Here is a 17,679-nt window from a genome sequence, read left to right on the forward strand (position 1 = left end):
AAGCACCACATGCACAGGAATACTACTCAGTGTGGCACCACATGCCTTGCTATATTGGTGTAATAGTGCCTCCCTGAGTGTAGCACTCCACTGGCACTGCATGCTGTTCCCTTGAGGAGGGTGTGGGACAGGGCATCTATAATTGTGCATGAACTACATTAATAGTTCTGAGGTTTAGTCATTCACTTAGGGTTTCAATCATTCCTTGGTTCGTCCGTCTGTCCTTCCATCCATCCATCCATCCATCCGCCTATCCATCAAAAAAAATTCTGAAGACAGTTAACCTTAAGAACACAATGTCAGTAACCCATGGTTACCCTCTCTCTCCTCCTCCCTTATTGTTCCAGTCTTCCAACAAAAGTGTGGTCATTCCCAGGTTGGTGGCATCCCCCTCCATCCCTCACTCCCTCTCTCTCGCCCTCTCTCTTTCTCTCTCTCTCTCTCTCTCTCTCAATTCAATTTCAATTTCAATTTCAATTTAAGGGCTTTATTGGCATGGGAAACGTGTGTTAACATTGCCAAAGCAAGTGAAGTAGATAGTAAACAAAAGTGAAATAAACAATAAAATGAATGGCTCTCTTTCTCTCTCTCTCTCTCTCTCTCTCTCTCTCTCTCTCTCTCTCTCTCTCTCTCTCTCTCTCTCTCTCTCTTGCCCACTCTGGATGGAGAAGGATCCTAATGAGCCCCCATGTCTCTTCACAGTCACTAAGTCCAGAACAGACTGGGAAACACGCAGTACTACATAGAGCCATGACTACATGGAACTCTCTTCCACATCAGGTAACTGAAGTGAGCAGCAACATCAGATTAAAAAAACAGACATAACAACACCTCATGGCACAACGCGGGCTGTGAAGAGACACAAACACACACACACGCATACGCACACACACTCTAACACACGCACTTTACACACACACACAGATTGTAAGGTTGTGGTATTGTGGTATTGTGGATTTTATATTGTAAATGTGTAATAAGAGAGTAATATTGTAATAACATATTGTGTGATGTATTTGTTTTTATGTTTTTTCCCCCACCCAATTTCGTGATTACGATCTTGTCTCATCACTGCAACTCCCCAACGGGCTCGGGAGAGGCAAAGGTTGAGTCATGCGTCCTCCGAAACATGACCTGCTAAACCGCGCTTCTTAACACCTGCTAGCTTAACCCGGAAGCCAGCTGCATCAACGTGTCGGACGAAACACCATTCAACTGACAACCGAGGTCAGCCTGCTGGCGCCTGGCCCGCCACAAGGAGTTGCTAGAGCACGTTGAGCCAAGTAAAGCCCCCCTGGCCAAACCCTCCCCTAACCTGGATGACGCTGGGCCAATTGTGCGCCGCCCTATGGGACTCCCGGTCACGGCCGGTAATGACACAGCCTGGGATTGAACCCCAGGATGTAGTGATGCCGCAACACTGCGATACAGTGCCTTAGACCGCTGCGCCACTCGGGAGGCCTTTGATGTATTGTTTTATGGGAGGCTTTGATGTATTGTTTTATGATGTACGCTGTTGTTGTGTTTTGTTGTGATGTAATTGTTTTAACCCTGTTTGGACCCCAGGAAGAGTAGCAGCAGCTAATGTGGATCCTAATAAATACTAAATATACTAGATCCTCTTTTAAAATGTACTGTCAGGGAGGAGCCCTTGACCCTTGTTCATAAATGTGCACTTGCACACTCCTGGTCATGGATTGAACAATGTTGGAAACTCCCTCCAGCCTATGCGTACACGAATCCAATGTTTTTAAATCTGTGACAGGAAATGCAACTTTGAAAGAAAGTGTAGCCTACTGGTCAGGGAAGAGCCCTTGTTCCTAAATGTGCACTTGCACACTCCCCATCATGGATTTAACAATGTTGGAAACTCCCTCCAGACAATTCTTACACTAATCCTATGTTTTCCTGTGACAGGAAATGTAACTTACAAAGGAAGTGTGGAGAATCGGGGCCCACCTCAATAGACAGCATCCTCAACGTCTCTGTGCTGGATGACACCAAGGCATTCAAGTTCCGCTATGCCTTTATCCTCTTATCTATTTTGTGACACTGAAAACACATTTGGCAACATGAAACAGGCCTATGCACAGTCCATATCCACATATTTAGCTATTGCCATATACTGTAGGAGTCAAGAGCCATGAAATTGCTGGGCGGATTTGTGTGTGTGCAGATAATAATGTTGGGGTGTTCTGGATCGTGGGTGGGTGGGTACACTGGCAGGGGGTAAGGAGCAGTGACAGTGTTGATTGTTAGCACTCTGCTGAACACAGTTTGCAAAACCCTTTTCTCACTCTGATAATAGGGAAAGGGGATATCTAGTCAGCTGCACAACTGAATGCATTCAACCGAAACCGAAATGTGTCTTACGCATTTAATCCAACCCCTCTGAATTAGAGAGGTGCAGGGGGCTGCCTTAATCGGCGCCCGGGGAGTTGTTGTTTTGGGGTTAACTGCCTTGCTCAAGTGCAGAAGGGCAGAGTTCTTCCACCAAGCCAGAGTTCTTCCACCAAGCCGGCTCGGGATTCGAACCAGCGACCTTTCGGTTACTGGCCCAATGCTCTTACTGCTAGGCTATATCTCACAATGCATATTTTTTTGTTTGAGTTCCCATGTACAGCATTCTAATCTTGACTCCCCATTTGCTATTATGCTGTCTATTCATATAGTCTCTACCATTTGTCATATTCCTAGCTTTCCAGATCAAATTTAATCTCTGAGTTGAAATTGACTTTTTGCCTGGAGAGAGCTGCCTCACTGCTCGACTCCCCCTAAGGCTTCGGACTAAAGAGTGGAGATCAATAACTGAGAGTGCTCAATGGTTCATGGTTGTACAAGTGGTTTATTTATTGTCGCAGACGTCTTGACCGCATTGGAACGGACTTAATCCCAGGATCCAAGCAGCCTCCAGGCAGTCAGATGGGGTGGGGTTCTCCGAGGATTCTATCCCGGCGCGCCACGCCCCCGCGCTTGGCGCTGTCCAGCACGCCAGGGCTGAAAGCTGCTGGTAGTGTGCAGCCAGTAACTGCCTGCAGCGGTGGACTGCACGTAGGGCTGAACTGAATAGCGACAGACAGTCGAGAGATCTCACCGGATACTAAGGTGAAAGTTCAGCAGACACAGGTTAATTCATGGAGGAGACGTCGTACAAATATGTGACAGCTTTTAGATTTTACCAGACTGGGACATTTTATTTTTGCCTTTCAATGATTTGCTGTCACAATTGAAACTCCTGAACCACTTGGTGGTAGGCTAAAACTTGTTACCACCATGATTTTGGTTATTTTACTGTCTTACTGCCTGACGTTTGTTTTAGGATATAAATCGGATGATCGACTGCCTTTCTTTCATGGGCATGCATTTGAGAACTCGCCGACGGCATCAAAAGTGAATGGACTAAGCATTCCTGTTAAGCGCATCAACGCGCAAAAATGGTGTCCAGGATCGAGAATGCACTTTAAACTGTATGGGAATGGCAGCGACGATTTCCACGTCTTTGCCCACCACAAACGGGGAAATATATTACTTAAAACTTCCAAGGTTTTGGACAGGGAAGAGCGTTCCGAATACCTACTGAGTATAGGTTTATGTTGCCAAACATGCGTGTCAGCGGACCATGTTGTCTTTGAGGTTGCGTCGGTGAAAGTGGACGTTTTGGACACCAACGACCACGAACCCACTTTTCGCAATGCAGACTTGAAATTAACTTTAAATGACGTGACTCCACTCCGGTCTGTAGTTCACACGGTGAAGGCACTTGACGCAGACAGCGGAAAGAACGCAGAGTTGACATACTTCTCCGTTCCCAAAAACGGCAGTTTCTACGTGGTACCACAAACGGGTGAAGTTTTACTGGTGGACTCAATACTGGGGCTTCCATCTACAATCAAGTTCTATGTTTTTGCCAAAGACCACGGTTGGCCCTGCAGAATCAGTAAGGGGGTGGAGGTCACGGTTACTCCACGACAGTGGTGCCAATTGCGCCCAGGCCAGACAAGGGAGTTAGGCAGCCTGGGCAGGGCAGGGCGTATGCAAAGGGCATTGTTGGACTCTGGTAGCATGGTCTTCCTCAATGTATCCGAAGATGCAAGTATCGGTTCAGTAGTTATGAACCTGAGCCCAGCCAGGTTTCAGGCAGCCTCATTTGAGCTGGTTTACCCGGAGACAGATATCACCCCAATCAACGTGGGCAAGGATAGTGGAGATATCGTGGTAGCCAGGCGGCTGGACAGGGAGACTGAACCGTTCGTGGAATTCACTGTCAAAATACAAGATCAACGAGGTGTGTACTAAATCTGCACTTTACTGTGTGCATGTCTTCAGTGCGATATTTGCAGAGTGGTAATGCCCTTATTTAATTGACAAACGTATATTACGCATGCATGATGTCACTTTAATAGCGCAGTATTTTACGACCATCTGGATGGCTGAAAAAAAGTCGCCCTACAGTCACTATCCCTCAGTAATGCCCCAAAAGAGCAACATGTACATTGGGTATATAGCCTGTTCAGAAAAAGCTATTTGAGCAGGCTAGTTACAATACATTCAACAGGTACACAAGGTTTCACATTACCTGCTTCAGTGTAAAATTATGTGTCATTATGACATGCTCATACAATAATATTATGTAACTCATGTTTATGTATAACTCTAACAGCTATTACTTTTTTTAAATTAGGGCCAAATAATTATGATGATTTTAATTAGGGCCAAATATTATTATAGACTTATTAATTGATTTATTAAATAGACTCCAGCCACCATAGACATACTCTACTGTAGACTCGGCTGTGAAGTTGTTTTGGAGTGAAGATCTAGTGTGGACCCCCCCTCTCTCTCATCTGCTGGCATTAGACCTTTAATCCCCACTCATTCACTCACTCACTCCCAGGGATTTGGAGAGGCACTTCCACGCTTAGGAATCAACCTCTGGCATTCTTGGAGGGAGAGAGGAACCATATGATGCCCTGTTGTGTAATTGTGTTGACAGTTGTCTGGCCCATTGCGTTAGGGACCCTAGAGTTTGGCCCCTACAGAGATGATGTTGGAACTTGGCGCAGTGGCAAATTATTTGCTATGATTTTACAGTGCCAATGTTTGATTGTGATGTACAGCAGTGTGTGAGAGTTGTTGTGGCTCCCAGAGTTTGGGCCCTTACAGGGTTCATGTTGGCCAGGGGCCAGTGATTTGTTTTGGTTGTAGTGCCAGTTTCCCAGTGTGCCCAGTGCTCAATTGTGATGTTCAGCAGTGTGTGAGAAACTTGCTGGGATTTTGTTTCAATAGCCTGGTGGTATTTGATGCACAGCATGTGTTCATGGTTGTCTGTAGTGTCTGTCTGTCTGTCTGTCTGTCTGTCTGTCTGTCTGTCTGTCTGTCTGTCTGTATGTCTGTCTGTCTGTCTGTCTGTATGGGATGGTTTCATTTTTGTTTTTTGAGAAATCAATTTATGAATCACATTCTTTATTTCTTGAGAATGCATGGATATTTATGCAACATTATGTTTTCGGGGGAAATACATTCACAATTAACAATTATTGATTTATTGAGAACATATGAAAACTCTTATATTCATGTTGTGATGCGAGGACTATTCATCTGCCACCTTGTCTCTGCCTGATTAAAGATTTGCCATGTCCTATGACTGGCTTGCCAGACAGTGCTGTCTGCTTCTTTGAGGGCTGGTCTTTTAAAAAGCAGACTACCCATCACACATGGCCCTTTTTGTGTTTAAACACATTTTCTGCTGGATTTTATTTTGAGTCTGTTTTGCACCAACAATCCTACACTTATTAGTATGTTATACTGGATGTGTTTTACTTGGGTTCGGTTTTTCCAATGGCTGTGTGGTGAAGCGGGTAGCTATAGCATGGCGGTCCATAGGGATATTAGTGTGACCTGTGTGACTGAAGCTGTGTGTGTGGCCCAGTGGCCACTTGTCTACACCCCCAGACAGCTCTATGGGATCCAGGGGTAGAGAGCTGTCCATGGTACATTCTTAGAAAAAAAGGTGCTATTTAGAACCTAAAAAGGGTTCTTCGGCTGTCCCCATAGGGGAACTCTTTGAAGAACCCTTTTTGGTTCTAGGTAGAACTCTTTTGGTTCCAGGTAGAACCATTTCCACAGAGTGTTCTACATGGAACCCAAAAGGGTTCTACCTGAAACCAAAAAGGGTTCTACCTGGAACCAAAAAGGGTTCTCCTATGGGGACAGCCGAAGAACCCTGTTGGAACCCTTTTTTCTAAGAGTGTGCTGTAGTCGCTCTCTGTCACCTCTACACCAGCAGCTGTGGAATCAGCATGGGGAGACAGGAGGAGAAGCCAGTGAATTAGGTCATCACGATAGACAGTAGTAAGGTGTCGTGTTGGAGAGGGAGAGAGAACTCTTCATTATTCCTGTGTAAAGATTTAGTTTCCACAAAGGCCATCAGCTTAGTAGCTTAGTTTTATTGGAACAGAATGTAAAGTATAATCTGATTCTCTTTGACTGTCACTTTTTCCTGCCCCTGTGCTTGAATCAGTTAATGGTGTTGGAAGGGGCAGGAGATTGGAGATGTACTGAGCAAACGGGAGAGTACTTGGTGAGGTGGAAGAGGGGGGTGAGATTGGACTGGAGTGATTCCCCTCTCTTTTCGATATCTGTGGGCAGGGTGGTGGTTTGGAGAGGAGCCGTGTCTCAGCTTGTAATCACCTAGGGTTGTATGTATCAATCTTATCACTGTAGGAGTGCTGAATTAAGATACGTTTTTCCTTCTAGATTTAAATGAATAAGATTACATGGACAGGGGGGACCTGATTTTAGATCAGCTCTCCATTAATGCTTGATCCATACGGCACCTAAAATCAGCCTGCTTTGTCAGAGAATTTCAGATCTCTAGTTCTAGTCATTTTCTTGTCTAGTTGCCTCATGCTGTCTTTAATCCAATTTTCCCTTTTCCCACTGCTTCTCCTCCAACGAATTAATTTGCATGTTCCTATTGTGATATGAAATGAATTGGGATGAGACCTGATCTTATTTCCTGTGTAATGTGTGACTCTGGGGCTGTATATTTACTACAGAAAACTATTTCACAATGCCATGCTATCTGCATTTATTACATTTGTAAAGAAACTCGAGCTGTGGCTGGAGTGTGTGCATGTGTCCCTGCATGCATGCTTGCGGGTGTGTATGCGCACGCCCATGTGTGTTTGTGTGTATGTTTACCTCCCTGTGTTGGGACATAGTTTTCACACTCATAGCTCCTTTCTGCTTGAAGTACATTCTCAATACATTCACAAGCAGTTGCATGTCAGTTTCCACCCAATCTATTTCTGCTCTATGTTCTGCTTGTATATTGTATGCGTCCCAAATGGCACTCTTATTCCTTACATAGAGCTCTACAGGCCCTGGTCAAAAGTAGTGTACAATATAGGCAATAGGGAGCCATTTGGGACGCACACATTGTCTGCCTGGCCATGTCAGAGGAACATGCTTCCCTGCAGTGCTGTCTCCTCCACTGTACAGCTCCACAGCTGCTCCACTGCTCATCTGATGGCCAGGAGAAAGGAGAGGTGTAGCCTAGTTCCACGAGGATGGGTCCAGGGGAGAGGGTTTATCAGACCGAGAGGTTGCATTATTTATGTCCATTACTACAGACATTGTCAGGCCCAGGACATCACAGCCAGGGAGGAAGAGAACAGTGACAGTCAGGGGCAAACGCCTCTCTCCTCCTCCTCCTCCTTGGAGGAGGATTCCTAAGGAACAGATTCCCTGCTACATGCCCATGCACCATGCTGAGTGATAAACGACTACAGTGGTCCTACAGTGGCCCCAGTCACCAGCACCTGAGGTGGTGTTACACAAACGACAGGTTTTACCTATTGTGCAGCAGTACAGATCCAGAAGGGTGGGTTGGGGTGTCTGTGTGGGGAGATCCTGTCTGTTGTTCTATTTGTCTAACATTCTAGCTGGCCTTCTGTTCTTTTGGAATGCAGTTGACACCTCGACATAGAGGTTAAGGTAAGGTAGACTCAGCGTTATAATGTTGCCACGAGCAGCTCCACAGATATTGCGATGAGCGCCATGCAATACTTTGCTCTAACACAGTCACACAGAGTGTCTGGGCATGTGCACAGGTTTGCTTCACCCTACTACATTTACATTTTAGTCATTTAGCAGACGCTCTTATCCAGAGCGACTTACAGTTAGTGAGTGCATACATTTTAATTTTTTTATACTGGAATCGAACCCACAACCCTGGCATTACAAATGCCATGCTCTACCAACTGAGCTACATCCCTGCCGGCCATTCCCTCCCCTACCCTGGACGACGCTGGGCCAATTGTGCGCCGCCCCATGGGTCTCCCGGTCGCGGCCGGCTACGACAGAGCCTGGATTCGAACCAGGATCTCTAGTGGCAAAGCTAGCACTGCAATGCAGTGCCTTAGACCACTGCGCCACTTAACGTGGTAGCTACGGGACCAAAAAGCAGAGAAGTTTAGCCTCGCGCTTCAACGCGCTTAGTTGTTGCGTAAATCTTGCCGGCCGGGTCTATACCTTTAACTATTCCGGATAAAGATTTTGAAGGGCCACAACATACAATGAGGGAAAAAAGTATTTGATCCCCTGCTGATTTTGTACGTTTGCCCACTGACAAAGAAATGATCAGTCTATAATTTTAATGGTAGGTTTATTTGAACAGTGAGAGACAGAATAACAACAAAAAAATAAGTATTTGACCCCCTCTCAATCAGAAAGATTTCTGGCTCCCAGGTGTCTTTTATACAGGTAACGAGCTGAGATTAGGAGCACACTCTTAAAGGGAGTGCTCCTAATCTCAGTTTGTTACCTGTATAAAAGACACCTGTCCACAGAAAAATAAAAAAATATGCCATTTAGCAGACGCTTTTATCCAAAGCGACTTACAGTCATGCGTGCATACATTTTTTTTTTTGTGTATGGGTGGTCCCGGGGATCGAACCCACTACCTTGGCGTTACAAGCGCCGTGCTCTACCAGCAATCAATCAATCAGATTCCAAACTCTCCACCATGGCCAAGACCAAAGAGCTCTCCAAGGATGTCAGGGAATGGGCTACAAGACCATCGCCAAGCAGCTTGGTGAGAAGGTGACAACAGTTGGTGCGATTATTCGCAAATGGAAGAAACACAAAAGACCTTTCAATCTCCCTCGGCCTGGGGCTCCATGCAAGATCTCACCTCGTGGAGTTGCAATGATCATGAGAACGGTGAGGAATCAGCCTAGAACTACACGGGAGGATCTTGTCAATGATCTCAAGGCAGCTGCGACCATAGTCACCAAGAAAAGAATTGGTAACACACTACGCCGTGAAGGACTGAAATGCAGCGCCCGCAAGGTCCCCCTGCTCAAGAAAGCACATATACATGCCCGTCTGAAGTTTGCCAATGAACATCTGAATGATTCAGAGGAGAACTGGGTGAAAGTGTTGTGGTCAGATGAGACCAAAATTGAGCTCTTTGGCATCAACTCAACTCGCCGTGTTTGGAGGAGGAGGAATGTTGCCTATGACCCCAAGAACACCATCCCCACCGTCAAACATGGAGGTGGAAACATTGCTCTTTGAGGGGTGTTTTTCTGCTAAGGGGACAGGACAACTTCACCGCATCAAAGGGACGATGGACAGGGCCATGTACCGTCAAATCTTGGGTGAGAACCTCCTTCCCTCAGCCAGGGCATTGAAAATGGGCCGTGGATGGGTATTCCAGCATGACAATGACCGAAAACATACGGCCAAGGCAACAAAGGAGTGGCTCAAGAAGAAGCACATTAAGGTCCTGGAGTGGCCTAGCCAGTCTCCAGACCTTAATCCCATAGAAAATCTGTGGAGAAAGCTGAAGGTTCGAGTTGCCAAACGTCAGCCTCAAAACCTTAATGACTTGGAGAAGATCTGCAAAGAGGAGTGGGACAAATTCCCTCCTGAGATGTGTGCAAACCTGGTGGCCAACTACAAGAAACGTCTGACCTCTGTGATTGCCAACAAGGGTTTTTCCACCAAGTACTAAGTCGTTAGTATTTCCCTCATTAAAATGCAAATCAATTTATAACATTTTTGACATGTGTTTTTCTGGATATTTTTGTTGTTATTCTGTCTCTCACTGTTCAAATAAACCTACCATTAAAATTATAGACTGATAATTTCTTTGTCAGTGGGCAAACGTACAAAATCAGCAGGGGATCAAATACTTTTTTCCCTCACTGTATGTCTGTCAATCCAGAAACATCTTTGTTTACTGAGTTGAGTTTTTCCTCAGCAGCGTCACCTTAACATGCTCCACATCCTCCCTGTTGGCATTTCCCCTCTGGGCCAGAATCGATTTGCCGCTATTGATTAAGCAAGCAGGCTTTTGTTATGTTCCAGTCACAAAACATTGCTTTAAACACAATTTATGTGTCAGGGATGGCCTGCGATAGACTGCTGCTGATAGTTTACAAACTGGCAGAGAGTTAGGACTGTGATTGAGTGGACCGCAGATGGAACTTTCTGGGACCATTTAATTAATCAGAGCCAGGCGTTTCAGACCAGACCAGACTAGCCGAGACCAGACTGAGCATAGAAAATTGGTGTTGGCTCTCAGACGTACCAAAGGAATTGTCTGGTCTGTGTTTATTTATCTATATTGTGTTGAGTTTCTTTACCTTTTTCCCTCTGAGGTCCAATTAACTGAGTAAAACAATGGTTGCGGCTCAACTTTCAGCCCACGAGAAGAGCTGTTAAAAAACAAAATATAGGGTATATAGACATCTCTGGAAATTATTGTTTTGTGGACAAAGAGATTTTGCTGCAGAAAAATTACATGGCTGGCAGAGTTGCTTAGTGTAGTATTTTGATAGGAATTTCAGTAAGCGAAAATAAATGTAATTGCCGTAATGGCGTAATGTGTTGTAAGGGACTTCTGTCAAAAGATGAAATGTCAGTTTAATTGAAGATTGAAGGGAGAAATTTGAAGCTGGCTCATGATGAAAACAAAGTAAGGCTGACATGAGTCATCAGTGTGCACTGTATGGGCGAGCTTGTTGGTGTGTGTGTTTGTGAGTGTGTGTGCACAGAGAGAAAGAGAGAGAGAGAGAAGGGGAGAGTCCATGGGGATGTAGCCTACCCACAACCCAGGCAGATGTGTGAACGACTCTGTGTCTACTGCTGACTGCTTAGCATTCCATTTGTTGTATTCTCATTACAGTTGGAACACATATCCTGTGCTTTTGTTATGGTTTCCGCGTCTGTGGTCGGACTACCCCGTGTGTGTGCTTTAATCCCAGTTTGACAGTATGTCTGTGCAATGTTCTCGTCGCACGGTCCGACTGCAAATTTACTGTTGTTCTCTATGGAACTAATGAATGTGGTCCTCCTCTCCATTTCGTCAGTTTGGGGGTCCAGCTTCATGCTGTGGACTAATAAGAACATATGGTCTCCACAGTGTTATGATTCTCTGAGGAGGAGGATGGGACAGTAGTGATGGTGGTGGAGTCATTAGTAGTGCTTCCAGTGGACACGCACACACACACACACACACACACACACACACACACACACACACACACACACACACACACACACACACACAAATCCCTAAGATTTTTATGGTACTTAATAAAATAATCATACATTTTGTCATAATTAAGTCATACTTTTATCACGTAGATATTAAACATTGAATACCAGAAAGTTATGCATTTAAATTGTAAACCATTAAACATGCATTAATATTGTACTATGAGATATAGGATAATCAAAGATTTGGGGAATTAAGTCCCATTATTAGTCCTATTTACCATATAAATAAGAGATCATCATAGATTTCTGTTTTTAATATGTCACTTCTGTCACACTAATATAATCATACAAGTTAGTGATCAGGGGTGCTAAATGTTGTGTGTTGATACCTCCTCTACTCTCCCGCTGTGTGATGAGCATTGATCTGGTTTAATCACGATGTGTGAGGGGAGATGATGGTATACAGCACAGGCTGTTCACTGGATTACATTCAGAAAATGAGGGGTTTATCCTCTCTCCTGTCCCCATTAACAACGCTTCTAAACACGCTGCTGTCTTAATGTGTGTACAGTGTGTGTGTGTGTGTGTGTGTGTGTGTGTGTGTGTAGGGGAGAAGTGTAGAGAGTGTTTGTGTGTGTGTGTCAAATCAAATCAAATGTTATTTGTCACATGCTTCGTAAACAACCGGTGTAGACTAACAGTGAAATGCTTACTTACGGGCCCTTCCCAACAATGCGGAGAGAAACATTGAAAAATTATAGAAAGCCAGTGGTGTGCGTCGTCAGCCCGGTCCGGCCTGTTCCTGCTCCCCGCACCAAGCCAGTGGTGCGCGTCGCCAGCCCGGTCCGGCCTGTTCCTGCTCCCCGCACCAAGCCAGTGGTGCGCGTTGCCAGCCCGTCCCGGCCTGTTCTGCTCCCCGCACCAAAGCCAGTGGTGCGCGTTGTCAGCCCGGTCCGGCCCGTTCCTGCTCCCGCGCACAAGCCAGTGGTGCGCGGCCGTCAGCCCGGTCCGTTTGCTGCTCCCCGCACCAAGCCAGTGGTGTGCGTCGTCAGCCCGGTCCGGCCCGTTCCTGCTCCCCACACCAAGCCAGGGTGCGCGTCGCCAGCCCGGTCCGGCCCGCCTGCTCCCCGCACCAGCCAGTGGTGCGGCGTCGCCAGTCCGGCACGGGCCGTGCCTGTTCCACCGGTGCCTGGTCGGGCACCGGTCAGCTGCTCCACACCGGAGCCTGAGCAATCCGCTCCACCGGTGTCCAGTCCAGCTCCGGCCAGCGGGACCAGACCAGGGGCGCTACGGGGGGGTGGCGAGAGAGTGGTGGTCGCGCCCGGAGCCGGATCCGCATCTGAGGCGGAATGCCCACCCGGCCCCTACCCTCTTGAGTTTGGTTGGCGTGGTCGCAGTCCGCGCCTTTGGGGGGGGGATACTGTCACGCCCTGGCTCTGGGGACTCTTTATGTTGAGCCAGGGTGTGTAGTGTCTATGTTGTATTTTCTATGTTTCGTTCTAGTTCGTGTTTTCTATGTTGGCCAGGGTGGTTCCCAATCAGAGGCAGCTGATTCTCATTGACTCTGATTGGGAACCATACTTAGGCAGCCTGTTGGCACTAGTTATTTGTGGGATCTTGTTCTGTATAGGTTTGTGTTGGTGAACCTTTTGACTTCACGTATCGTTTTGTTGTTTTGTTGTTCATGTATTAAGTACTCATTTAATGATGTACGCCTATCACGCTGTGCCTTGGTCCACTTCTTATGACGATCGTGACACCCCGTAATGACATAGCAAAAACAGGTTTTTATAAATATTTGCAAATTTATTTAAAAAAAGAAATGGAAATATGACATTTACATAAGTATTCAGACTCTTTACTCAGTACTTTGTTGAAGCACCTTTGGCAGCGATTACAGCCTCAAATCTTCTTGGGCATGATGCTACAAGCTTGGCACACCTGTATTTTGGGAATTTCTCCCATTCTTCTCTGCAGATCCTCTCAAACTCTGTCAGATTGGATAGGGAGTGTCGCTGCACAGCTATTTTCAGGTCTCTCCAGAGATGTTCAATTGGGTTCAAGTCTGGGCTCTGGCTGGGCCACTCAAGGGCATTCAGAGACTTGTCCAGAAGCCACTCCTGCGTTGTCTTGGCTGTGTGCTTAGGGTCGTTGTCCTGTTGGAAGGTATACGTTCGCCCCAGTCTGAGGTCCTGAGTGCTTTGGAGCAGGTCTTTATCAAGGATCTCTCTGTACTTTGCTCCGTTAATCTTTTCCTAGATTCTGACTAGCCTCCCAGTCTCTGCCGCTGAAAAACATCCCCACAGCATGATGCTGCCACCACCATGCTCCACCGTAGGGATGTTGTCAGGTTTCCTCCAGACGTGACGCTTGGCATTCAGGCCAAAGAGTTCAGTCTTGGTTTCATTAGACCAGAGAATCTTGTTTCCCATGGTCTGGGAGTCTTTAGGTGCGTTTTGGCAAACTCCAAGCGAGCTGTCATGGGCTTTTTACTGAGGAGTGGCTTCCGCCTGGCCACTCTACCATAAAGGCCTGATTGGTGAAGTGTGCAGAGATGGTTGTCCTTCTGGAAGGTTCTCCCATCTCCACAGAGGAACTCTGGAGCTCTGTCAGAGTGACCATCGGGTTCTTGGTCACCTCCCTGACCAAGGCCCTTCTCCCCCGATTGCTCAGTTTGGCCGGGTGGCCAGCTCTAGGAAGAGTCTTGGTGGTTCCAAACTTCTTCCATTTAAGAATAACGGAGGCCACTGTGTTCTTGGGGACCTTCAATGCTGCAGACATTTTTTGGTGACTTTCTCCAGATCTGTGCCTCGACACAATCCTGTCTCGGAGCTCTACGGACAATTCCTTCGACCTCATGGCTTGGTTTTTGCTCTGACATGCACTGTCAACTGTGGGACCTTATATAGACAGGTGTGTGCCTTTCCAAATCATGTCCAATCAATTGAATTTACCACAAGTGGACTCCAATCAAGTTGTAGAAACATCTCAAGGATGATCAATGGAAACAGGATGCACCTGAGCTCAATTTCGAGTCTTATAGCAAAGGGTCTGAATACTTATGTAAATAAGGTATTTCTGTTTTTTATATATAATACATTTGCTAACATTTCTAAAAACCTGTTTTCATTTTGTCATTATAGGGTATTGTGTGTAGATTGATGAAGAACAAATTGAATTTGATCAATTTTAGAATAAGGCTGTAACGTAACAGGGTCTGAAGACTTTCCGAAGGCACTGTACGTACATATACTGTAGGTATAGGTGACTAGGAAACTAGATAGATAATAAACAGTAGCAGCAGCGTATTTGGTGAACTATTTAGCAGTCTTATGGCTTGGGGGTAGAAGCTGTTCAGGGTCCTGTTGGTTCCAGACTTGGTGCATCGGTACCGCTTGCTGTTTGGTAGCAGAGAGAACAGTCTATGATTTGGGTGACTGGAGTCTTTGACCATTTTTAGGGCCTTCCTCTAACACCGCCTGGTATAGAGGTCCTGGATGGCAGGGAGCTCCAGCCAAGTGATGTACTGGGCCGTACGCAGTACCCTCTGTACCGCCTTGCGGTCGGATGCCAAGCAGTTGCCATACCAAGCTGTGATGCAGCCAGTCTAGATGCTCTCAATGGTGCAGCTGTATAACCTTTTGAGGATCTGAGGGCCCATGCCAAATCTTTTCAGCCTCCGGAGGGGGAAGAGGCGTTGTCGTGCCTTCTTCACGACTGTGTTGGTGTGTTTGGACCATGTTAATTCTTTAGTGATGTGGATACAGAGGAACTTGAAGCTCTTGACCCGCTCCACTACAGCCCCGTCGATGTGGATGGGGGCGTGCTCGGCCCTCCTTTTCCTGTAGTTCACAATCAGCTCCTTTGTCTTGCTCACGTTGAGGGAAAGGTTGTTGTCCTGGCACCACACTGTGTGTGTGTGTGTGTGTGTGTGTTTGAGCTATGTGAGGCGTTGAGAGGGATGAGAGATGGCAACAGCATTCTTTCGCAGCTCAGACACACACTAGTTCTCTGCATTCACTTGCATACCGATCAATTCAACTGTGTAATATCACTACATACCATGCCATGTTGGACTCAATATTGTTCCTTATATACAACAACAGCAGGCCCAATAATGATTGGTCCATCCTAGAATCTAAACAACGTCTGCCCAGATTCTGGTTTTGGTGATAGATTAACGCTGTCTCGGCCATACATTCTTACTGTTTTCCCATTAAGCCCGTATAGCTCCTCAGTGACTCCTGCCTGGCCCTGTCCACTCTGGGCTGGGCAGGCAACTGGGCTCCCTGGACACCCCCATCAATCACCACCACACTGGGAAATGGAAAGAGGGATAGAGGGATGGAGGTCACCATAAGATAACTGCAACATAAGATAACTGCTGGGACAGAGGAGCAAGAGCTATGGTCTAATTGAGCTCCAGTAGTGTATTTTTTAAAATTTATTTTATTTCACCTTTATTTAACCAGGTAAACCAGTTGAGAACAAGTTCTCATTTACAACTGCGACCTGGCCAAGATAAAGCAAAGCAGTGCGATAAAAACAACAACACAGAGTTACATATGGGGTAAAACAAAACAAAGTCAAAAATACAACAGAAATACATGTATATATATGTATATGTATATCATTCAAAGATAAAGTTTGATTTGGTAGAGGCAGTATACTAGTTAACGCCAGTTGTCTTGGTTTGGTAGGGCAGCATGCTAGCTAACACCTTTTGTCTTGGTTTGGTAGAGGCAGCATGCTAGCTAACACCTGTTGTCTTGGTTAGGTAGAGGCAGTATGCTAGCTAACGCCGGTTGTCTTGGTTTGGTAGAGGCAGCATGCTAGCTAACCACCCGTTATGTTAGTTAGGTATAGGCAGAACTAGTCTCTCCCAACATCTGTGACTAGCTGATGCAGTTACGCAATATTTAGGTTCTGGGTTTCTGAGATTATGGCAGTACATGCTGGCTAGCGCCCATTGTTTTGTGTTTGTTTGGTAGAGGCCTCTCAGTGACTCAGTGTTGGAGTCGGTCAGAGGGTGAGAGAGTTCCAGAGAGTTCCAGAGAGGCCACGTCTGCTTTTAGAGCAGCCCCATTACTCTTCATTACGATCCCATTCTAGGCCTGAGAACACAGCTGAGAGTGGATCCTCCAAATGGGCCCCATATTTATCATTACCCTCCTAAAGCTACCATCACCATCATAACACAAAAATGACCCCTCCCTCTACCACAGCAGCACAGCATAGAGAGTGAGCTTTCTTAAAGCCTCTAACACAAACAGACAGCCACAGATAGAGGTGAATGGCCAAAATAATTCTGCTTTATGAACAACACCCCTGGTTCTGGTTACAGAGGGGGATAGATATCTGGAAATGTGAAGAGAGAGAGAGAGAGGGAGAGAGAGAGAGGGAGAGAGAGAGAAAGCAAGGGACGGAGGGGGATGCCCCCGACCTGGGAATGTCCACATTTTTCCTGGAAGACTGGAACAATAAGGGAGGAGGAGAGAGAAGGTATCCATGAGCAAGAGAGAGAGAGAGAGAGAGATATTACTCTCCTTAAAGTCGCAACCCTCTTCTGACTCTCTGATGGGAAGAGGCTTTTACAGAGTATTTTCTTAGAGTTGAATAGTGTTTCTAGAAACTCCCCACTGTTCCCAATCCACTTTAGGCCCAGTGTGGTGATAACAGCTGGAGGGATGAGAGAGCCTGAAGTGTACTACTATCTCCTTACTGCTAGTGTCCTTTCTCATCGCAACACACAACAGAAGACACTAAGGAGAGCCCCATAGGGAGAGCAGGATAAGGCTAAAGAATATTTGACTTGACGTTAGATTCTGTTATAGTGGATATTGTAGATATATATTCCGTATGTGTGAAGCAATTTAGATTAACTTCCATTCCACCTAGTCAGCAATGCATTGCATTTAAATGGCGTGTTAGTTTGTGTGTGTGTGTGCATGTGTCTGTGTGCATGTGTCTGTGGAGCTCTGTGTGTGTCCGAACCTCGGAAGCTTTGAGCCACTACAGTACAGAGTGTGCAGAGGATGGAACTTAATAGATTTTAGTCCTCTGAGCTTTCAGTGTGTTGATCCTATGCTGACTGGTCCAGACTCACAGTGCTTTAGGCTCACAGTGAGGGATTTACAATAGGGCCCCTTTAACACTGCAAACATTTGG

The 17,679-nt window shown here is 46.1% G+C and overlaps 1 protein-coding gene across 1 annotated transcript in view; it reads left to right on the forward strand.

Annotated features, from left to right (window-relative positions):
* The first annotated feature begins 3,106 nt into the window (after positions 1 to 3,106).
* Positions 3,107 to 17,679, forward strand: part of LOC121532273 (neural-cadherin-like) — a 93,387-nt gene continuing 78,814 nt past the window's right edge. Inside the window, exon 1 of the mRNA XM_041838119.1 lies at positions 3,107 to 4,285. Coding sequence (XP_041694053.1) covers positions 3,274 to 4,285 — 1,012 coding nt within the window. The 5' untranslated portion in view covers positions 3,107 to 3,273. The remainder of the gene's footprint in view (positions 4,286 to 17,679) is intronic.

The sequence above is a fragment of the Coregonus clupeaformis genome, chromosome 19 (assembly GCF_020615455.1).
Source record: "Coregonus clupeaformis isolate EN_2021a chromosome 19, ASM2061545v1, whole genome shotgun sequence".
Classification (NCBI taxonomy): domain Eukaryota; kingdom Metazoa; phylum Chordata; class Actinopteri; order Salmoniformes; family Salmonidae; genus Coregonus; species Coregonus clupeaformis.